Source organism: Lactuca virosa, chromosome 3, assembly GCF_052849685.1.
Source record: "Lactuca virosa cultivar CGN04683 chromosome 3, Lactuca_virosa_CGN04683_v6, whole genome shotgun sequence".
Taxonomy (NCBI): Eukaryota; Viridiplantae; Streptophyta; class Magnoliopsida; order Asterales; family Asteraceae; genus Lactuca; species Lactuca virosa.
The window spans coordinates 93,223,472-93,247,940 of NC_136428.1; the positions used below are offsets into that span (position 1 = coordinate 93,223,472).

Sequence of the window (24,469 nt, forward strand, 5' to 3'; positions counted from 1 at the left end):
CAGCGCACACTTAAAAAAAGGGGAAGGAAATTTTGGGGTTGCCAGGGATCGAACCCGGGTCCCCTGACTCTTCAACCAAGCGCCTTACCAGTTGGACTAGGAAGCCACATGTTTCATTCCTCCCGGATTTAATTCAAAAGGACTCCATTTCGAACCCAATTTCGTAATTTTGACACTTTCAGCCCAAAAATCAATTTCCTTTTATTTTTAAATTCCATTTTCTTTCAAAAATTTTAGCTTTTACTTTTTAAATTTCTAAATTGATCTTTGACCTATAATTTTGACTTTGACTTTCAAGTTTGACCTTTGACTTTAAACTTTGACTTTCTCGTTTAACTTTCGAATTTTCAAATTTAGTTTTTCGGTTTGACTTTTCAAGTTTGACTTTTTAAATTTGACTTTCAAGGTTGACTTTTGAGTTTTCAGTCAAAGGGCATTTTTGATAAAAATGAGTTCCGCATCTCTCCCTGTTGATGACGTTTCATGTACTCCATCTTGTGAAACTACTATTAAGTTTCTTCGTGAACAAATCGATTTATTAAAAAGAGAAAATGAGGAACTTAAATATGAGGGGTACCAACTTAGGAAAGGTCAGAAACCATTGAAAGAACAACTAGAGGCCAAGACTAAGGACTTTAGGAAATTACAGGCAGAGTACAGTGACAAGTGTGTCCATTATAGATATCTTAAGAAAGATTTTGATGCTGTGACTGCCGAGCTTGACACATTGAAAAACAAATTTGAAAATGCAGATTTTAATTTCAGAAAATATGATGTGTCAAGTGAGGTAGTTGCATCCATGATTGAAAAACAATTAAAATTGAAAGATAATCAAAATAAGGGTCTTGGGTACCACAATGTTCCACCTCCCTTTAATGACAACTATAACCCACCCCTTGAGACCAACGAGGAAGAGACACCTGCTCAGTTTGGCCCACTCCCTGAACCAGCTTCAGTTAAGACTGAACTAGCTTCAGTTAAGACTGAACCATCTGGGCTTACTGAGGTTATTAAGGTGAATGTTTCTGATGCTTCTACTTCATGTGCGGGTAAAGTAGTAGAGGATGAGAACAAGGAGAACTCTACCGAACAAACAAACGACCCCTTGAACTCTGAATCTGTTGCTTCTAATCAACATGTTGTTGGTAAATACAGGCCACCAAAACAAGTAAATCAGAGTGCCTGCTGCAACTGTGCTTGTGGGAACAATAAGAGACAAGGCAAGGTCACACCACCAAGGGCAGGAAGAAACAACTTCCCAGTGAAGAAAAAGACATGTTTTCACTGTGGAACAGCTGGACACATTGCCCGAAACTGTCCAAATCGCGCATATGTTCCCTACTATGCACAAGGGTGGCAGAACGCACCAAGAGGGAGATTTTCCAAAAGAAACCCCTCAAGGTCACGTTCAGACAATGGCGACTGGAATGCCACGAATGACAAGATTTCAACTCCCAAGGCCAAGAATCCAAATCCCAAAGGCAAGAAGGGAATGCCGGCCAAGAAGTCCAATCCAAGAGATGCTCCAGTGAAACCAATACCGGTTAGGTCAAAGTCATATCGGCGATTGGCTTCGAGTTCAAAATCAAGTGCCGGGGCACCCATCAGATCGAACAAGAAATGGGTTAAACCCGACTACAGATGGGTTCCGAAGTTTCACTCTCCTAAATCATCTAATGACTCTAATATTTCTTCATCTTTTGTCTGTGATAAGCAGGACATGACATGGGAGAGAGTACCTTGTGTTGATGACAAAGGTCAACCCAGTTTCAAAATGGATTGGGTTCCAAAGACCAACTGATCCCGCTCTGTATCGGAGCAGCTGTGGAGGCATATCATCAGACTTCAGTTTGTTGATAGTGGCTGTTTCAGGCACATGATAGGGGGCATCTCTCAACTGTACAACATTCAGAACTTTGTTTGAGAGTATGTGTCCTTTGCGGAAAAGGAAGAAAGGAAGGTATCACTCATGGGGTTAGTGCTTAATGACATGAATAATTTTCGGATCTATTCTGAGATTATGCGTGCTGTTCTTATACCTTCTGGATGCAAATTCAATCGGTGACTTACGGTTTGATTTTTCTTCTCGATACTCCTGAGTTTATCTTACACTGATTCGTTTTGAAGACAATCTTTTATTTTCTTATAGTTTTTTGTTAATAGGTATTATTGGGAAGTGATATCAAGAAAGTGATAACGGGCAGTCTAAACATGTGTAAGCGACTGAATCCGAATTGTTTAGACTTTGTGTTCAATGTGCTGGTAGGCTCGAAGGATTTGACAGTGTGGATTTAGATAGGATTGTTTGGACTGACCATACGACGCTCGGGTAGATTGAGCAGTGAGATAAACACGGTAACCCACATGATACACTAAATTAATACGCATCTAGAACCGTGGCTCAACTTTTCCTTGATTTACAGACTTATGTCCTTAATTCTGGTTCTGATAGGGCAATTGGGGGGTTCTAATAAAGTAGGTCTGTAGGAAATTATTTTCTTGCTTTCTATCTGTCAGTCATATGTTGCTTCCTCTACGCGATTGGAAGAGATCCGGTCTGGAATGCTACATATGCAACTCTATTTCTATGCATCTTCTTTATCTGTGCAATTCTTCCTATCTGTGAGCCATATGTTGTCTCTTCTGTGTGATTGAAATGATCCGACCTGGAACACATCATATGCAACATTGTACCTCTCAATCCCTCTATCTTTGTTAGTCATATGTTGTCCCCCTTTGCTGTAACACCCCGTTTTCCGATAAGTAGTTTTCTTTTAATAATAATAATAATAATAATAATAATAAAGAGATGAGTTTAGACGTTTAGTAGCTATTGTCTAAAAAGAAGGACTGAAATTGGCAGCTTTGAAACTTATTGGTGCAATAGAAATTGTTTTGAGGGTAAAAACTGTCATTAATACAAAGTTGAGGGTTGGATAATTAAAATTCGGATTTAACCATAAGATGGACGTGTTTGAGGCCTTGGGCTGAACTCTTATTGCTGAAACAATACACAAGCAAACCCTTGTAACCCAAGAAAGAAAGTAACGTGAGGTGTGTTGGGTGTGTGTGCCGTGTTTACCCTAGGCCGAGAAGAAGAAAGAAGCGGGAAAGAAGAAGGAAGGAGGGGTGGTGTCGGCTATGGTTATAGGAGGAAGAGGGATTGCTCGGTGATGCCGATTGGTTGAGTACGTCTCATATTTCATTCAATTTCTTCTTTTCTTTCTTTGGTGTTATGTGCAATTTTCGGAACAGCCATCTGTCCCGAACTTGCAGACCTGTTTACGTAAAATAGATGCCGAATTAGAGAAAATCACTTGAGATAAAAGTTGTGGTAAATTGTGTCTACTTTCCAGGGATATCTGATTCGAATGATTTGGAGTTACGGTTGAGGAGTTATGGGCAAAACACTGAACATGGGTCAAAATGTCCAAAACCCTAGAATTTTCTCTTTTAAGCAATTTACTTTGGAGTGTGGGATTGGAATTTTTATTGGCTTTTTGACTCAATAGGTTGTCACTAGTGCTAATGACTTGTTTCCAGAATATAAGCCACTTTGGGTTAAGTCTTAATGGGTTAAGGAACTAAATAACCCAAATTAATCAAAGCTGGAATTGTTGGAAAAATGACTAATCTGTCCCTGTCTTTGGAAGACCATATATCGGTCATGTAAAACCCTTTTTAGTCGAAACCAAATCCCAGAGTTTCTTTTTTGAGTCCTCTACATTTCATTAGTTTTGACTAATGGCCAGAAATGCCCTAACTAGAGTAAAAACGACCATTTACCCAGACTGGTCCGGAATGATCTGTTATGCGAGGCAGTTTTGTAAAATTCGCCATAAATCGTAGAAAAGTCGTATGGAGGTGTGTGAATACTACTTTTAAAGCTAAGAACCTAATCTATTACCATATGATACAGTTTTGAAAAATATGAAATTTAAGGTAGTGAAAATAGGTCCCGAACAGACCCTAAGTTTTATGTAGAAATCTGGAAAATTTACCCATTAGTTATATTCATAATTAAGACAAATTTAATAACTAAAACCAACTAAATTTATTATTATTAGGGAGTGTGAAGGGCAAGCAGGTGTGAGTGAGTTTCGGGTTGCTTTGGAGGCTACTTTGCTTTTGGAGGTGAGTTCTTCACTACACCGTGTTGTGTCATATCTTCTTTACATTAGCTCGTGTGTGCTATGTATTGTATTATTTATGTGGGTATTACTAGGTGGGGTAGAGTCTAGTGGTTTGCCTCACGTATTGAGGATTATGCATGGTAGGACTCGGCGCATCCGAGTGGGGATCGGGCGTAGCCAATGTGTCCCAAAGGCTCGACGAAATGAGCAAGGGGGATCGGGCATGACCAATGTATCCCAATGGGTTCGGGTAAGGAGGATTGGGCTTAGCCAATGTGTCCCAAGGGCTCGATGTACTGAGCAAGGGGGATCGGGCCTAGCCAATGTGTCCCAGTAGGAGTATGTCTGTTATTGATTTGTTCTTTGACATGCATGCGTGGTTATGTGTTTGATGCCGATTGTATTCGTGTATAGGGGTAAGGATTATATGATATGATACCGTGTATGTGTGGAATTCACTAAGCTTTGTGCTTACCCCTTTTCCCTTAAAAATACTATTTCAGGTACACAAGATGGTTGAGCATGATTGTACACACTGGCTCAAGGCGGGTTTTTGGAATTGATATTGAATTGGTTACGTTTTCATAAATTTTAGAATTATAACTACTAATGTTTGGAAATTGATTTGATCTTGGGGTTTGGTATTTCATTTGTTTTGGAAAAAAAAATACATTAAATGTATGATTTATGTTATTTTAAAAAGTTCAAATTTATTGGAAATTTTGGGATGTTACATTTGCGTGATTGAAAGAGATCCGACCTGGGACACAACATATGCACCTATTTCTAAATCTGACTTCCTCCTTAATAATTGTTTACTCACCTAAAATAAAGAGTTCTTTGGAAGTTCTTGATAACCAAGGTATATCAGGAAGTGGGGAACACGTTCTAGTGCAACTAAAATTGAACCATTTAGAGGTTGTCTGTTGAAAGACCCTAACTTTCGTACTAAAGACATTGTCACTCCAAAACATGCTACATGCATATTCATAAATAATATTTTACATTGATAATTTGATTACAAAGGACTGGATACAAACCGACTAAGTTTTAGTATATTACATAACTACCCAGGATATTATAATTTTTATACATACATAAACCCAAATACAAAAGTAATATTATAATTATTCTAAACCTTCCAACATTATACGACTATACTGTTTACTTATCTCCTGCAATTGTTAAACACTGAGAGGGGTAAGCGGTGACGCTTAGTGAGTTCAATAATAGATACAATATAACGTTATGCCACTTATATACTTCAATATGGCAGAAGCAAAGGGAACAAGGAACAACAAAGGCATATGTGAATCATGTGACAAGCTTTCCATATCAATCAATAAGACATAACAATTTCAATACTTGATATACATCAATAACACTTCGGCCCAAATGGCACAGAAGACATACAATTTTTGATTAAACATTTTGGTAGATTTCAGGCTTTCAGCCCTGTCTAACCTTCGACCAATGCCATAGAATAGAAGTCATTCTCTTACGAGACATGCTCTACATGGCCAGAGGCTACATACCAGTACCACTGTAAATCTAAGTCCTTTCACTGATCACATGGTCAAAGGTACAACTTTGCTACCAAAATAGCGGAAATAATAACACGAGATGATAACACGGAAAAACACATAGCATATGTAACACATAAAATACAATTGTTCCTATATATTGAACTCACCATGAAATAACCGGGGGTTATAATAGTAATTTGGGCAGCACTTCGATACTATAATTAGCTTTCTTCGTTGAAAACCGAGAGTTTTCTTGAAAATCGGGCCCTGCGAGGGTTGGGCTTCAAAACTGAAAAGATAAATTTCTCGGGCTTTTCGGGCACTTCGGGGTGTTTTTCGGGTGTTGGAAATGATCTCGGGGCTTCGGGGGAAGTGGAAATAGCTAAAATATGAAATTAGGGGTGAAAATGGGCAATTTTCCAAAATTCCCCGGGAGATCTCGCAACCCCCCCTTTTATAGGGTGCGAGACCGAAGATCGATGGCTGAGAAGGCTCCATGCGGCAGCAGATGCGAGGCTCGGATCCAGAGGGGAGGCAGCTGGCGCGCTTCGGACAGAGACACACGTCGGTCTCGGATTGGGCCACGCTTCGGATGCGAGGGCTCGCCACCGAGGCCACACGCGTCAACAACTGATTGGACCGAACCTAGGACTTGAGAAGAACACGACACGCGGGTTGGACATGGGGCAAGCTGCGAGAATCCGGGTGACGTGTCCGAAATCTAACCTTATCCATGCGAGATTTCTCGGTTTTTGTGCCAAAAACTTCCGAAATTCATAACTTTCGCATACAAACTCCGTTTTTGACGTTCTTTATATGCACGCGTAGGTAAAATTATGCTCTACAACTTTCGTTTAGACTCCGTCGGTTAATTTTGACTTTATTTTTAATATTATTATTTTTAACAGATCGGGACAGGAAAATCCGTTAAAAATTCATAACTTCTTCATCCGACGTCCGTTTTCGTCTGTCTTTTTACCGTTGTACTACTATTGACGAGACCTTCGATTCTCGTTTAGGTTGCGTCGGCTAAAAATCACTCGATCTTTATTTCCAGTTTTTAGCTGTCTATTGCTATTCTGAAACTTAGAAAAATCATAACTTCCTCATACGAAGTCAGATTTTGACGTTATTTTTATGAAAATTCTCGGTTTAACAAATACTACGAGTTTCATTTAGATCACCAAGGCTAAAAATTATTTTATCAAAAACTCACTTTTTACGTCATTCGGTGTCGCGCCTGTTTTTTCGCGGATCTTCGATTGGTCATAACTTCTTCGTTATAACTCGGATTTCGATGAGGTTTTTGCCTAAATGCTTCTAATGAAATTATCTACAACTTTGAATAATAAAATTTTACTTATTTCAAATTTTATATTTTCGTTAAATTTCGATATTTTAACTTTTAATTGGAATCTCATAAGACTTCCAATATTTTCTGAGTGATTCTAAACATAGTTTTACTTCATTTCTAGTAAAAACTATATGTTAGAACTCAATACTCAATATCACATAATATTTCATAATATTATTTATTTAAAACACGATTTCAAAACGTGTATGTTACATCTGTAGATCTCGCTGCTTAATTTAAGTGGACAACAATACCCGTGGTCGTCGTCAGCTGAATGGTATATTTGGAAAAGTTTGTCAATATTCTTCGTGTTTAAGTGGACCACAATACCAGATTTATTCATGAATGTGAAGGTACTGATAAACAAAGTTAAGATTGTCTCACAACTTTGATCCCAAATATTTTTGTTTTTTTGTTAAATTTGTTCATAGTTTTCCTTTATGCACAAATTTAGGGGGAGAATTAAAAAAATAAATAAATTCAAAAATCAAACAAAAATCAGAAAATTCAAAAATCAGAAAAATAAAAAAAAAAATCCAAAAATAGTGTTATTTCTGTTTTATTTCTTGTTGAGAAAATAAAAAATCCAAAAATATTTTTGTTTCTGTTTTATTTTTTCAGAAAATATAAAAAATCCAAAAATATTGTGTGCTAAGTTTTCTTTTAGTTTTGCTTTGTCTTGAAAAGTGAATTCAGATGTAGATGAGACTAATGGAGACTGTATCAAGATTTTCTGAGCCAAGGCTTCATCCGTGATCATCGAAGAATTCTCATTCGAAGGAGCAAGAAATGGAGATTATTCTTTCAACATTCAATCCTTCAACCCCAGAAGCAAGGTGAAGCTGACTTGAAGATTATGTGACAGATTGCATTGAAGCCTCCTCAATCAATTTGCTGCTATTCTTGTACCTGCTGAAGTGATCCAGAAGATTATTTCTCTCTATTGTTCTCTCTGAAGATTCTCAAGCTGGAAGCGCCATCTTTCAAGAAGCCTCCTCACCCAACGTGCGTTCAAAGCCAAATTCTGAAGAAAAACCCAACTGCTCATTCATTGAAGATTCATCAAGTTCATCTTGAAGTTGTGAAGAATTTGAATATTAATGCTGAAACCAAGCTCCCAATGAAGATTGACAAGAAAAGCCGGCTACTTTTTAGGGGGATCTTGTTGAGTCAGTTAGAAAAGAAAGCTATAAACCAAGGGGGAGATTGTTGGGTCTAAAATATTGGTTTATACTTTACTTTTCTAGGAAAATGTATTTTTCTATAATGTAATATATGTTTGCGGCCGTGAACTGGTTCACGGCCGTGAACCTGTTCACGGCCCATGTTCCCCACATATATATAGGTGTTAGGGGTGAGGAGAGAGTGATGAGCATATTGTAGAGAGAAGAAGAGTGTGTGTGTGTGTGAATCTTATGTGTTGGAGCATCAATCTTATTGAATACATCATAGATTCATCATCTTCTTCTTCTCCTTCTTCTTCATTAGATCTGGCATCATCCGTTTGATTGGGATTCCGCACCATCAAACGGATCTGATTGATACACAAGCAGATTGGGGACTTACATGTGAACAAAGGGATCTCTCAAATATTCAATGTTACCGATGTGACAAGTATGCTCACTTTGCTTCAAGATGCCCAAACCGAATAAAAATCATGAGGCTAACCTTAATCAGACACACGAAGGAGAGACAAATCATGAAGAATGGACGTTCTTTATGATGAATACAATTCAATAAACGGTGTTCTTGAAAGAAGAACATGAGGCTCCTACACGCACCCTCGTGTGTCCTGCCACACTTGCCACAACGACTACGGTCCCGATGACCCCTCAATCTAGAATCCGATGTCTTGGGCCTCTTGCCCGATCTCGCGGATGTCTGAACCTCGTCTGGTTTCCTCTTCCTATCCGTCTCTAGGTCGACCTCCCTCTCCCTGGCTCGAGCGATCATATCCTCCAGCGTCTTGCAGCTGGACCGGCTTACAAAGTGACTGATGTCGCTCGTCAACATCTCGTGGTATCGGGCCTTCTTCATCTCCTCATCCGCTACATACTGCGGGACAAGAAGGGCCCTCTCCCCGAACTTGGCGGTGATCTCAGCCACCGTCTCTGTAGTCTGTTGGAGGTCCTGGAACTCCCGTGCTAGCTGTTGCACCTCAATCATTGGTGCAAACTTGACCCTGAACCTGGCCGAAAAGTCACTCCATGTCATCGTATCAATAGCGGCATCATCTCCAATAGCATGTCCAACCTCCTCCCATCAATCACGTGCTCTGTCCTTCAGAAGATTTTTCAGCTACTTTTGCAAGTATAACAAGAAAACAAGCCTAGGCTCTGATACCACTGTTGGATTATGAGCATTCTAACACTCCTAAGTGTACATGCAACCCTAAATACCTTGGATCTATGTTTTCTCTATTATACATACAATTATGAACATCCAAGGTATTATCCTAATCTAGCATACAAAATAATAAATATAACAAGATAGAATACATACCTCTTTGATGTAGAATGTCTTCATGAAGCTTGAGTGCCTAGTGCCCCAAGTGTGACACCTCAAATGGTTCACACAACACCAAATACACTTGGAATAACTTGAGAGAAACTTGAACACTCCTTGAAATCGTCTAGCCCTCACACTCACACATTAGTGCACGATTTCTTGAGCCATGGGATTCTTTTATATGGTGGCTATTAGGGTTACACCATGTAACTCATAACTTTACCCATTCCTTATGCTCCATGGATTTTAACCTCCATGGAGTATCCATGGGTCACCCCATGGACTTAGTCCAACATAAGGAATCTTGGATCACAAGCCCACATATATAAGAATGAATGATTTACACAATCAACCCATATATTTAATTAGTCTCCTTTTGATCACTTAATTAATTCCAAATTAATTCTTGATCAATACTAATTAAATAACCTTATTAATATATTAGAACTTATAATATATTAACCAACCTTAAGTGTTATTTCTCTCATTATAGTCTATCCAAATGCATGATGCCATGCAACCCAAATGGACCATGCCGGGTCGGGTCAAGTCTTACCAATTATAGTTATGGACTTAGACATTAATCCAACAGCTGTAACATATCATAACAACCATCAGAATGCTCATCATTATTGATGGATCACACACGTACTACAAGTTTCCTGGTTTTATCTCAGCCCTCCTTGACTCGAGTACGGATCCTCTGCTTTCAGTAGTACGGGCCCATACTACCTTCCATATCTATCCGTACTTTGCTCAAGAATTGCCTTGACTCCACCAAGTCCCCTTTACTACTACTGCTCCCAACACTAATCTCATCCTAGGCTTGCCCTGGGTAACCCATGACCTTGAGCAACCAATCTTTGGTAAACCTTAGATTGTCCTCGACAATTGCTTAATCATTTTAGTCATATCCAATTCTAGACCTTTTCCCTTCATAATGCCCCAGGCATTTGGAAAATTTTAGAAAGGATGCATATAGCACATGTAATCGATCCTATATCCGAAGCATATGGGACACGATTCATGATGTCTCACATAAAGACTAAACCAGTCTTTTGCTATAATATTTCCATTTCAATTTGCCAAGTTCTCAAAATTCAGATTATGAAAAGGGATGCCGTAATCATAATCGAATTTTAGAACGCAAATAATGGACCCATATATACAATTTCCTTATGTTGAGCCATTCCAACATTAAATTCATATATATATCCTTGATTAAATACGATTAAAATCTCAATCTAAGCTTTTATAATTGAAATGAAGTATAATTTCATCTCCCTTAATTATAGCAAAACAACTTTTTCAACCTCTGCAACCTCACGAATTGAAACTTTTGTTTTCTATAATTAACATTGCTAACTTGCAACCTTTTTCATAATTATCATGCTCCCACTAACATGATGATTATTAGCATAACACTTATGCTCCCACTAGCTTTGACATGTACTCAGAAATCAGCTGACTTTCTTACAAAAGTTCAGATTTCTGATACTAGATTGTTTTGATAAAACTTTATCAAAATCATACACCTCTCTTAGATAGCTCACATGTGTGTCTAAACAATTTTAGAACTATGAAAATGGATGCCGTAATCATAGTCTCAATTGTTTAGACCTTTGCCACTTCTCACAAGTCCATGTTAGTGTGCCGGTAAACCACACACGCTTCACTAACGACTTTGAGAATGCAAATATCACAATTGCTATCTAGCTAAAATCTACTTAGTGATCGTATTCCGGAAATACATAACATAAATACAGTCCGACATTGGTGCCTTCGACTCGTTCAAACATGAGGAAACTCACCTCGCAAAGCTGAATCTCACGGATAATCCTCTGGCTGCTAGCTTGGAGATCCCCGATTTGCTGATCTCTCGACTCCCCGAGCTACCATTACCAAAATAACACTTATTCCAAAAACCAATAATCCTCCCTAGGGTAAAATGACCATTTTACCCCTGATCTAGTATGGTCCATGCCTAAGGCCCAAAACCATAACATGAAAGGCCCAATACTAGGAAGAATTCCCAAGCCACTCATGGCCCACCAACCCCTCTAATGGGCCTTACCCTAAAGCCCAAACATATTATTAGCCCAAAATATCTGACTTCTGATGGCCCACTAAGGCCCAAAGAAACAAAGTCCAATGAATGGCCCAAACCGAGGCCCAAACAATGCAAAGCCCAAATCTGTTGAGTACGCGGGGCGTACTCCTTTGTATGCTAAGCGTACAGGCTGTATGGTTTGTACGCTGCACGTACATGCATGTACGCCCAGCGTACTGCTCTGTTAAGCCACTTATACCATTAAGCACTTAATACTTTATTCCAAAGGCTATAATCACAAATCCAACTCCTCTTCAACGTCTTAATCCTTAAAGTCACTGACTTGGTGGCTTTATATGACCCACATGAACCCAAACTCAAAGTATAGCAATCTACTTCCATGAACATGGCCATAACTCTTGTATGACCCCATTAAGACCTTCAAGATGGCAACTTTCTGATTCTAGAACTCAAATAACACTGAGAGTGGCAACTCTAGGTTCCAAAAACGACATGGACACAAGGGACTTCATCCATGGGACCAAAAGAGTCCATAAACTCAATCCTAAAAAGATCTAAGAGAATAACAACCAAGTTCAGAACTTTATACCTTGAAATGGTCAGAAATGAAGCAACAATCCCAGATCTACAACTTCTCCTTTGAACCACCACCTTGCTTTGCTCTTCACTTCCTTGGAGAATGGATCCAAAACACCAAAATGCTCTCAAAAGGCCTTCTAAGTTCCAAGATCACTCAAGTATGGATTAGGGTTTTGTAGTAGATTCTTTAGGGTGAGATGGAGGCTGATTTTGAGGCATAATGTTCCTTATATAGTGACATACCCTAAAATTTAGGGTTTTAGTCTGAAGGGAGTACGCCCCGCATACCTCTTAGTACGCCCGACGTACTCACAAACCACCCGCGACCATTTTACTTTATACACTGGGCGTAACCCAACTTACGTTGGGCGTTCCCAGCCGGACACGTACATGCATCCCTTGCATGCATGGGACTTATCTGCCAAATATTTCCATTAGGGGCTAAATCTGCCAAAACCTTCAAAGTGCTATAACTTCTTCGTTCTAAGTCCCTTTCCGACGAACTTTATATCCATGAAAAGGTGACGAGAAGTCCTACGCTTCTAACAACTCCTCATTACCTAAAAACCTTCCGAACAAGAACCCAAAATCCTTAGAAGATCGAGATGTCAAATTACGAGTATGCCCTTGGCCTCCGAAGACACAATCAAACACTTGGATCACGTATAGCCTAACACCCACATCCACAATGCTCCAAATTCTCCCTTTCCCGAGGCCCTAACCCTTATGACAACTGATGATTGGGCCGCAACCCCTAGCAACGAAGCACTTTCAGAACCAGGTGTTACAATTAGCCTCAGGTAATCTACAATAGTCGGTTGTGATATTCGGATGCGAGGTGACTTCTTAACCATGCGAGATAGAGACGGAAGATTGCTTATGAAAGTCTCGAGAAATGCAAACCAACTCTACAAAATAAAGCTAAAACTTGGTAAACCACATTGCTTTCAAGCCAAATTCAATGATGAAGCTTGGGTATGGCACGCACGACTTGGCCACATTAACTTTGGCACGATAAAACTGATGCACAAGCTAGCTAAAGGGGTACCGACAATCCAACATCAAGACCAACTTTGTGAATCTTGTATGGTTGGAAAACAAACAAAGCAGATGTTTGCAAAGAAAGCTAAGTATAGAGCTACAAATACTCTCGAGATGGTGCATGGAAATATTTGTGGACCGGTTGATCTCCTCACTCACGCGGGTAACGTTTACCTTTTGGTACTTATTGATAATTTTTATAGATATATGTGGTCTTTTTTTTGAAGCATAAAAGCGATGCATCCGAAATTATTAAAAGATTCAAGACATCGATTGAAAAACAAACCGGTAAAGAGATCAAGATATTCCATACAGATAAAGGTGGAGAATTAACATCACAAGAGTTGAACCGTTTTTATGACGAAGAAGGGATTTCACGTATGTTGATGGCTCCTTATGCACCTCAACAAAACGGTATAGTCGAACGGAGAAATCGTACTCTACTTCAGATGCTACAGTGCTTAATGAAAGCGAAAGATGTTCCAAACAACTTTTAGGGCAAAGCGGTATGTCATGCAACGTTCATCATAAATCGTACACCTACTCGAGCATTGATAGGTGCTACACCATTCGAGAAATTTTATGGTGAAAAACCAAACCTTGTAGACTTGAAAGTATTTGGTTGTGTTACATATGAAAAAGTAGTCTCAAAACATTTAAAGAAGCTTGATGATAGGTCTTGACCATTGGTGTATCTTGGATAGGAACCTAATTTGGGAGGATTTCGATTATATGATACGTGGGAAAATAAAATTATTATTAGTGCCCATGCAATTTGTGATGAAAATAAGACATGAAAATGAAATAATGAACCCGAAAATCAAGATGGAAATGGATCGGGTACATTTACGGTCTTGTGGAGTAATGATGAAGCAACCCAATACAATGGTGATTCGAGACCAATTGCAACCGATACCGAACAACTCACAAATTCGGCCCAAACTGACCAAACTGATGACACTTCTCACGATGATAGCAGCCCATCATAACTCATTGATGATCATAATAATTATACAAGTTATGTCCCACCCCGCCGATCTACTCGAAATTCAGTGTTGCTAAGAAGATTAAATGACTACGAGCTTAATGTGGATCATTTAATGCTGACATTCGATGAAGAACTAAGGAATTATAAGGAAGCCAAAACGAACAAGAATTGGCTCGATGCAATGAAGACCGAAATTGACTCCATTGAAAAAGAACAACACTTGGAAATTAGTTCCTCCACCTAAAGATGCTAAACACATTGGATTAAGATGGTTGTATGAAATTAAAAGAAATATGAATGGATCAATTACGAGGTACAAAGCGCGTCTAGTGGCTAAAGGCTATGTGCAAGAGCAATGCATTGATTTTTATGAGGTATTCGCGCCGGTAGCTCGACTCGAGACAATAAGACTATTGATTGCTCTCGCTGCCGGGAACGGATGTAATATTCATCACTTAGACGTAAAAACAACATTTTTATATGGAGATTTGAAAGAAGAAGTGTACGTTAGCCAACCGGAAGGTTTCGATAAGCAAGGTGAAGAAACAAAAATCTACAAATCAGCAAAAGCGTTATATGGTTTTTGGCAATCTCTAAGAGCATGGAACTTAAAACTTAATAATACGTTGAAAGATATGGGTTTTCAATGATGCATGCAAGAAAATTTTGTTTATAGAAAGGTTTCAAACAGAGAGTTTATAATTTTTGCGGTTTATGTAGATGATTTATTCATGACGGGAAAAAGTCTAGAGTTCATAAACCAATTCAAGAAACTAATGGTGTTGCAGTTTGAAATGTCGGACCTTGGTGAACTAACTTGCAATTTGGGAATTGAAGTATTGCAAGAAAATGGTTATGTAAAGGTGAAGCAAGAGAATTATGCCATGAAAATTCTGAAAGAAGCTGGTATGGAAGACTGTAATTCAACTCAATGTCCTATGGAGCCAGGGCTGAAATTGTATAAAGCTGAAGATGAACAGGAAGTTAAAGCTACCCATTATCGTAAAACAGTGAGTTGCTTGTGATATTTCTTGCACACTCGTCCAAATTTAGCATATTCGGTTGGAGTAGTTAGCCGTTATATGCAAAATCCAAGAGAATCTCATGCACACACCATGAAGCAAATTCTTCGTTACTTGCGTGGTACTCCGTCTTTTGGGATAATATATAAACGAAGTAAAAACATGAGCTTTCTAGGCTACAATGATAGTATTCATAATGTTGATGTTGATGATGGTAGAAGTACAATAGGACATGTCTTCTACCTTGGTGACTTACCTATCACTTGGTGCTCCCAAAAGCAAGATACAGTAGCTTTGTCCTCGTGTGAAGCTGAGTTCATGACAGCTACTGCAGCTGCGTGTCAGGCAGTTTGGTTAAGGGAGTTGTTAGCTGAGCTGGCAGACATTAAGAAACAGAAGGTGCTGTTTCGTATAGACAACAAATCAGCAATTGCATTGTTTAAGAACCTTGTTTTTCATGGAAGAAGCAAACACATTCACACCCGACTCCACTTCATTCGAGAGCGTGTGAAAAGCGAGCAAGTGATTGTTAAACATGTTTCGGGAGATAAGCAACAAGCAGATCCACTTACGAAGGCCTTAGCTCGAATAGGGTTCGCAGAGATGATAAAGTTGCTTGGCGTGCAAGAATTACCCTCGACTCCGAAATTCAGGGGGTGATTGTTGTTGAATATCTGAGACAAATAAGGCAAATTGGCGTGTTCTGTTGTCCAAGTTCCAGAAATCCTTGAGCAATAAGGAATGTGTTTAATACAAAAGTTTAAGTTATATTTCTTATAGAATCCTAGTTTAATACTAATATGTTTGTTTAGTATAAAACCGGTGATTGATTCCTCCTGTAATTAACAGTTGAGTATATTGAAGTTTTAGAGTAATATTTTTCCAATAAAGATTGCAAGTTTATGCAACCGAGTTCTTGTTCTTCCTTTGTTGTTTGACTTTAAATGGTCTAATAAATGTGTTATTTGCATTAGGTGGTGATTTCATATTTATTTTGTTAATTTTACAATAAAGCCTAAATATGTAAAACCGAACCAAACCAATCAGCTTGGGCTCTCGTTTCGATTTTATGTTTGTCTGTGTTAAGCCTCAAAAATTTAAACTTAGCTATTCAGTCACCAACCAAACCTTCGGTTATTGAAAAGAATGAAACCAAACCTTCGGTTTTATGTTCCGTCTTTGGTTTTCATTTCTTTTTCTGGTTTCTGGTCGGTTTTAATTTTTGCTTATCCCTATGTATTAGTATATCACCAAAGAATCTAGACCAAAGAATCTAGATAAAGAAAAGGGCAACCATGTAGAAAAAAGTGCAAAAAAGAAGCCATTTATATATAAAAAAAGGCCAAAGGGTGGCTCAATGGTCACTAGACAGACCACTATAGAAAGTGTCTCCCATACGACAAAGATAATCCACAACGTCTGATTGATTGGATTTTGTGTTACCTCAATACCAAGAATATGACCTAATTTTATGCAATCTTCTTTATAGGGTAGTTGGGTCCTAAGTTATAAAATTAAATACAATCAATTTGAGTACGTGTTCACTTAATGAAGTATTCTTTAAGTTGGCAGAGTAAATAAGTTAATTAAAATTTCACACTTTTATTAACTCAAATGAATAAATTTATCAATCACAAATAGGTTGCAAAAAACGCTCGGTAGAACCTCGGCGGTCGACCGTGATTAAACAATTAATTAGTTTAGGCAGGGACGAATGTAAGATTTTATAGTAAGGGTGACACGAGGTGACATAAGAAAGTTAAGTAGTGACACAATAATAGAAAAAAAATTCGAAATTTTTTGCACTGCAAGTCAGGCGTTGTCGATGCCACTACAGACAACCAATAAAACCATCCCTGTCTAGGTGAAGATTAATCGGAAACCCTACATTATTAATAAAACCCTTTAAAAACTTAATATATCATAAGAAAATAAGTAGTTGAACATTTAAAATTTTGAAAATTGAAAAATATGAAATATTTTTTATAATATTTGAAAATTTGAAATTTTGTAAATTTTGGTGTAATATTTAAAAATTTAAAAATTTGAATTTTTTAATTTTCCCGCCTAACAGCCCCAAGGACTGCCAATCCCGAGTTTGATTGAAATTGACAAATTTCGGCCAAACATCTTTAACCGTAATCGGTTGTCTTCCAATAACTATCCAAGTTATCTGGTGATTTGAAATGGGACGGACACAACAATTTGTGTTTTAAATTGTTGTATTAATTATATAACCGTATAAAATATAAATTGTTATGTACGTAGATTAACTCTTATGTATAGTAATCACTTCTCAATTTAAAAAGATAGATTAATCATGGAATATAACCAAGTGAAAGTGAAAGGATAACTCATTATATGATAGATAAACTATTTAAATAATTAAACCAACGAAAACAAACTAGATCAAGCTATTTGCATCCTTAAATTAATACTTTATTTGCACTTTTATAAACGATAATCTGATATGTTAAAAAATTTGGGTTGGGTTTGTATATACTAAGTTACTAACTATTAAATGAACACCTTTAAGTAAATATTTAGGTCATGAAGTCACCAAATCTGTTCGTAATACGTGATGTAACCCATGATCCTATATATAACATTTAAACCGTATGTCGATGACATAATTATCGTCATGTGTATACATAAGTAACATAACAACCTACTTTTCTATGTATTCTTTATTTTATAAGTTTCCTCACTTTCCTGTCTATTTACATATCAATTTAATATGGCGCACAACAAAATGCTCCATTTCTGATCTTAGTTTAAGACATGTTGCAGATTCATCACAACCACATGTATAAAGGTGAAACTTACATGGCTTACATGCTTACCCTTAGGCCTTAGGCGTGTTTGGAGCGAAATTTTAAAAGTTTTCAACATTTATTTTAAACGAAAATACATAATCCAAAAGCTATTTGAAGTATAAGAACTTTTTTTTTCCAATTATCTATGCACAAATAAAAAACTAATACAGCTTTCAATTGTTAGTTACCAATCAACTTCCAACTAGTTTTACCAAAAAACTCTTTGTATATTGTAACCCCTAAAGATATAGTTTACAAAAAGAATATTTAAGTATTTTAAGGAGTATTTCTCTAATGTGGAATCACTGTTTTTTTTAATAAATGCTAGAAATAAATATTATAAGGAGGAAATAGCAAATGTGAGATTCAGTTAGCTTTAACTTTATATTTCCCATGACATCAAAAAATATGAATGTGAAATGATCGCCAAAAAGATTTTAGTCTCTGAATAACATCTTATTCCAACTTATTTCATAATTCCCAAATCGCCCATGTCATAGCAGAAATACTGCACCAAAATATAATCTGAATCTTATTTGACCCTACTAAACGACTGGGCTATCCAACATTCATCGTGGGAAAATTGTTTTTGACCCTACTTAAAAGTTCTCTATTATACAACCTTGTTGTATATAAGATATGAAGTTTAAATTCAACAACTAAAGATCAAAGAGACAAGCATGGGTCCATGTTGAGTCACATGTAAACCTAAGTTTTTCTCTTTGTTTTATATTTGGTAATCACTTATGTATATGATTTTTTATTTTGTACAAATAAAAGATCAAGAACAATATATCATATGATAAAAAAGTATCGTTTATTGATTTCATTATTTTTGAAAATTAGTAAGACTTTATTTATCGGTAAGCGATCATAACTCACTTTTTATAGCATCCACATCTACAATCATTCAAATTCAAAATTTTACTATTTATTAACAACCTAAAACAAATAAAAATATATTTTATACTATAGTTTCATACATATAAAAATATATCAGTATTTTATTTTATTTATAGGATATTAAAAATCAGAAGTTTTGATACATTTTTCTATATTTTTTTTAAAGAAATACATTATCTAATAAATAGTTATTATATTAAAAACAAATAAGCATAACTATAGGTCTCGTTGTGATTTTGGATATGCCATCCAATCAAGAAGATGAATTGTTGAAGTTGTAAATAATATTGAAGTTAATGTTGGAGGAGATAAATCTGTCTCAACAAATCATTCAAGTGTTCTAGTTGGCAAGGCTAATAACAACTTCAACCATCCTTCATTTATCATCATTTTTGTGTTTTACAGGTCAATAATACTCCAACCAACCTTCAAATTTAACATCATTTTTGTGTTATATTTCTTTTAACACCAAATATGAAGGCCATGTTGGGCTAGTGAAGCCATAAATGACAAAGTTCAAGGGCCAATATTGTAACTTTACAATTAATTGGTTCATGTGTGAAGACTTGGAGTACTTTCTAATGAAAAGTGTGCTACTGGGGAAATTGGAAACTGGTACGTAGCTTCAAAGTCAAGAATATGTAATAGGCATGTGATGCATCAAATGCATGAGACACACAAATCATAATTTGCAGCAACATATACGTATATGTGTGTGAATTGAAGAAGAAGGTTACGGCTCAAAGACTATAAATATTCATTTTCTCTTCATTTGTTAGATACACTTTAACCATAACATCATAGAGAGTAGATACATAGATAAATTAGTGAGTTATTAATTTTTTGTGCAGAGCCTTAATTTTTGGCAGCCAAAAATTACGAGTGATATCTTACAGTCAGTGATCAGATTACAAGTGCAGATTTTAGCATTGTATGATTGTAATTTCATTGGTGTTAATAAAATCTCCTATCTCTCGTTCGCCCGTGGATGTAGGTAAGATTAGACCGAACCACGTTAAATATCGTGTTCAGTTTCGTTTGCAATTTTTCAGTAGTTTTTATTCCGCGAGTGTTACCGAAATCGTTAATCGTTTTGTTCGAAGTGCTTAACTTGTTTGGTATATTCCCAACATGACAAATATAGAAGCCTCTAAAAAAACACCATTTTAAATGTTGATTGGAGTTGAATCACTATTTTGATGTTAAATAATCAGTATTTTTGTGTTATGTAGTTGGAGAAGTTCTAATAACATCAAAGATGGGTCATGACCCACCTAAAATTTCAATTTTATTTACAATTAATATGATAATTTTTTTAGGATCTACCTTTAAAAAAAATTTCAATTTATATGGTAAAATTTCAATTGTATTTACAATTTATATGGTAATTATTTTAGGACCTACCTTGAAAAAAATTTAAGACCTACCCTAAAAATATGTTGTGGTTTTAGGTTAAAAATATATTTTTTCTATCTGAAAATTATGAATTCTTAGTGAGAATACAAATATTTTTTGCATGCGTGAATAAGTTTTTGGGATTAATATAAATGCTTATTTTACCAAAAGGTTTTTAACCCAATGGTATTCGGTGTTACCCTTCCTCATTGAGGTTGAGGGTTCAAGTCCTGTTGTGAATATAAGTGAATTTAAGGAATATATTAAATTTACCGTTTAAAAAAAAGATCTTAACATCTAATTACTTCTAAATAACAAATTCCAATATATGTTTCTCGACACTGATTAAAAATAATTTCCATTATTTTAATTCTATTATAATATACCAAAGAGCTTCTAGCCCAGCGATATCAGGTGGTATCCTTTCTCTTTGAAGTCGATGGTTCAAGTCCTAAGTCACATAGGTGAAATTAGATGTTAGCTTTAGGAGTATATTATATTTGTCGGTTCAAAAAATAAAAATAAATAAATAAATATATTAACATTTACTCTAAATATTAATATATTTGTTATGACTTGTATTGAACTTTATTATGTAAACCGATGGTAATAAGTAATATTTGTCATCCATAATATTTTATAGAATAACTAAATAAGTAAATATTAGAAAAATATAAAATTTTCAAAACTTTAACTTAATTACATGGGTATTACGTCATATTCAAAATTTTAATGTTAATTAAAATTAATATATAACTAGGGAAGAACCCGCTTTGCGGGATTGAATTGGATTTCATTCTATTTCTTTTTAAACAAAAATGTGATAGATTACAATTCTTTCAAACTCTTTAACAATATTATCACAATTTTAATCACAACCAAGGCAGTTTTCCTCACCTCAGTCGGTGGTCCTAATGATGAATCAATCATAGTATATTGTTCAACCTATAAAGAGTACAAAACACAAAAAATACTGTCATTTGAAGGTGCCACCTGGAAATAAGCTGTAAATGCTACAGCCAACAATCCAAATCTGATCATTTTTCCTTCAAGGGCAATTACAATGGCAGTGCTATCACATGGTCAAATAATTCATTTTAGTTGCAACCTACAAAAAAATGAATGTTCATATGAAAAAGTTTAGAACGCATCACACTTGGTCATTTTGTTTAATACCATTGCCTTTAGAATTTTATGTTAAGTCGAATGTCAAAGAGATTGGATAAATATTAAAGCATTATGAATAAATTAAAGATGAAGTAATGTAGTTACATTACTTTTTATCAGCAAGCACTGTCACCATTTGCCAAAATCAAATCCATTAACCTCATCTACGAAATTAAGCCAAACCTTTATCTACTCTTTGAAAAAGTAATTGTCCTTCAGTTCCCTCATTTGAAATGGTTAGTTCAGTCTAGAAAAGAAACAGAAAAATATCTTATGTAAAAAAAAACACTTTATCCGGTCAGAGATCTATATGCATGAGAAGCTTACAGTTATGTGAGCACATCATATAATGTAAACTCTATTATATAAGTATTTACCATTATAACAGGTAATTGGATATTTTAATGCTAACTGTTTATATCAAAGAATACTTGATGTTGTGCCGTATCCTCCACCAAAAAACAAATCCATACCTGAAAAGTAGCAAGCAAAAACACCACTGGCTTGTTCCAAATGCTAAAGGATAAGTCCCTGTAAATGGAAGGTTATTTCAGTAAATTCAACCAAATGAAAAGGCATTTGACTCGAAAGATTAAGGTTTAAAGTTTTTTATTAAAGAGATTACGCAAATGTGAGTTGGGTCAAGTTAGCCAACACTTGTGGAATTGGTCCTCTTAGACTGTTGTTATTTAGCCTCTTGGTATAGTTCAAACTCCAAAAGTTCAATAAACTAAAATCATCATAGGTGATTATTAAAAAAAGGTAAATAGCTAATTTTACTACTTAAAAATATTGTAAGGTGTTAATATTAGTTAAATAAGGATGACGATTTTATCCTTGTAGGAGTTGATAAAAGTAAAAAAAGAACAACAACTAAACTTGTTTCAAAGGAGACATATATTACCAGTTACAACAGCTGATGAAGAACCTCCAGAAGCAATATGGACAGCTTTCTCAGCAGCTAGAGACTCAATAAATGAGGGAACACTCTGCTGTTGTCTAGATCCATGTCTACCATACCCCCAACAGAGCACCCGACCAACATCTTTCAAATAAAAAAACAATAAATCATATCAGTGGAAATATTGTTAAAACTGTTTGTTGGAATATAAGGGTAAAACGGTCATTAAAGTTAACAAAGGGGAAAAAAAAGTGTTACCAAAGGTGATTTTAGGGGCAAAATGGTCATGTTACATGAACTTCACACCACAGCGAAAAAAAAAATTACCAGACTGCAACAAACAGCAATGTTCTTTTACTTTTTACTTTCATTTATTCATGTATTGTAGCATCTTTGATTAAAAATTAAAAAAATTTAAAAAAAAAATACCTGAAATCGCTTTAATGCAATGGTAAGCACATTTGGCGCCTCCAACAATGTCAATTTCTTTTTGGCTTTCTCATAGGATTTACACCTGTAAGTTAAAAAGTTAATAAATAAATAAAAAGTTTTAAGGTAAGATTAGATGAGAGATTTTGAACAAACCTGCTGCATTTGTACTTTTTTTCACCATCTAGTACTTCAGTGCATGTAAATTTATCCAGAGCTTCTTCAAGAGTTGCTATATCACCTTCAATTTCAACAGTGAGATCCATCATCCGCTCATGTCGCTCTGATTTTCCACCACATTTCATGCACTTTATCTACAATTTAAAAGCCACAGTAGCTTTAGAAATTAGAAGCTTCTTGTGTTTTAGATAAAGATGATTTGAAGTAGTTAATAAAAGACATTGTTACCTTAGATCTTAGATAACCACCAAATGTAAGTCCGATTAGAGTTGTTTCTTCTTCTAAGGAGTTGGAAGATTTTGTTCCAGCTTCCTTAAGACAGGCGGATTGCAAAGTATCAATAGCATACCTGTAATAACATCACTTGATAACTGAGTCAACCGAGTCAACTCACTAAGAGACTATTACAACAATTTAAATGGCATAAATCATAAATGCAAAAGTATAAGTCACTTTACCTTAAAAATTCATGTGCATCTTCTTCTTTCCCATGGCCAAGATTGCTTCACCGGAAGACCTTCAATCGATCATCGTTTTTCAGAATTTCTGATAATCGATCTTTGCAAGTCGACGCTGATAAAGCATGAAAGGGAAAGAGAAGTACAGGCGCCTGCCTTTGACCCCATCATTCCTTCTTGCTCATCTAAGATTGCTAGGATTTACTTCAATCTCAATGTGAAACCTCTGTATATCCAACTCGAGAAAGCAGCAGACAATTTAGATTTTATTTGGGCTTATCAAGTAAGCGAAGAAACCAACTGCATCTTAATTATAATACGAAATCGGTGATGATGTTGAACAGGTAAGCAACAGAAAAACCCTAGAAATTTAGAAAAAGGAAATCGAGTCGACATATGCGAAGAATATACCCGAGATTAGGTAAACCGATCGGGAAATCGGAGCAGATCTAATTGCTTCGTTCTCTCGTTTGTGTCCTTCAGACGACAAATTAGAAGGGTGGAGAGGGTGGTCTGGAGTTGCTTCAGACGGAAGCCGGTGGAGGATCAAACCAAGGTGGGGAAGGTGAGTAGTAGACGTAGAGAGATACAGAAGAAGGTATATGGACGGATGCTTATTGAGTCGGTGGACATTGAGTAGGTGGACACTAATCTCCTTTTCCACTGGCTTCTGTAACACGTGTATTTGTATTTGTAGACACTTCCATATATCAACAAAAAAAAAAAAAATTAAAATTAAAAAACGGTTAACAATGATCCAAAGGATAAAACAAAAAACAACAAAAAAAAAAATTCCCCACCAATGAGAAGCAAGTCCTGTTCATCAGGCACTTGTAAATTAGTATATATATATATATATATATATATATATATATATATATATATATAATAACAAATCATAAAAAGTTCGCATTGCTTTAAGGGACCACACTTTTTAAATGTTTTATCATTTATAATAAAAATATATTTTTTATCCAGTTATTCTTTCGAGAAATGAA

The 24,469-nt window shown here is 36.0% G+C and overlaps 1 protein-coding gene across 8 annotated transcripts; it reads right to left on the reverse strand.

Moving 5' to 3' along the window:
- Positions 1-21,093: 21,093 nt before the first annotated feature.
- Positions 21,094-24,257, reverse strand: LOC145166203 (ubiquitin carboxyl-terminal hydrolase 17-like). Of its 8 annotated transcripts, none has more exons than XM_079085144.1 (10): positions 23,883-24,257; positions 23,472-23,697; positions 23,242-23,362; positions 22,990-23,147; positions 22,834-22,918; positions 22,663-22,735; positions 22,408-22,548; positions 21,977-22,034; positions 21,614-21,750; positions 21,094-21,444 (listed from the first exon to the last, which is right to left on the reverse strand). In XM_079085144.1, exons 4-6 carry the CDS (start codon positions 23,136-23,138, stop codon positions 22,694-22,696), a joined length of 276 nt encoding a protein of 91 aa, XP_078941270.1. In that variant the 5' UTR covers positions 23,139-23,147; positions 23,242-23,362; positions 23,472-23,697; positions 23,883-24,257; the 3' UTR covers positions 21,094-21,444; positions 21,614-21,750; positions 21,977-22,034; positions 22,408-22,548; positions 22,663-22,693. The 8 variants fall into 8 exon arrangements, with proteins under 8 accessions (XP_078941270.1, XP_078941275.1, XP_078941274.1 ...); XM_079085149.1 differs by having other exon boundaries at positions 23,005-23,147; positions 23,472-23,771; XM_079085148.1 differs by having other exon boundaries at positions 21,094-21,281; positions 21,687-21,750; positions 23,472-23,771.
- Positions 24,258-24,469: the final 212 nt, after the last annotated feature.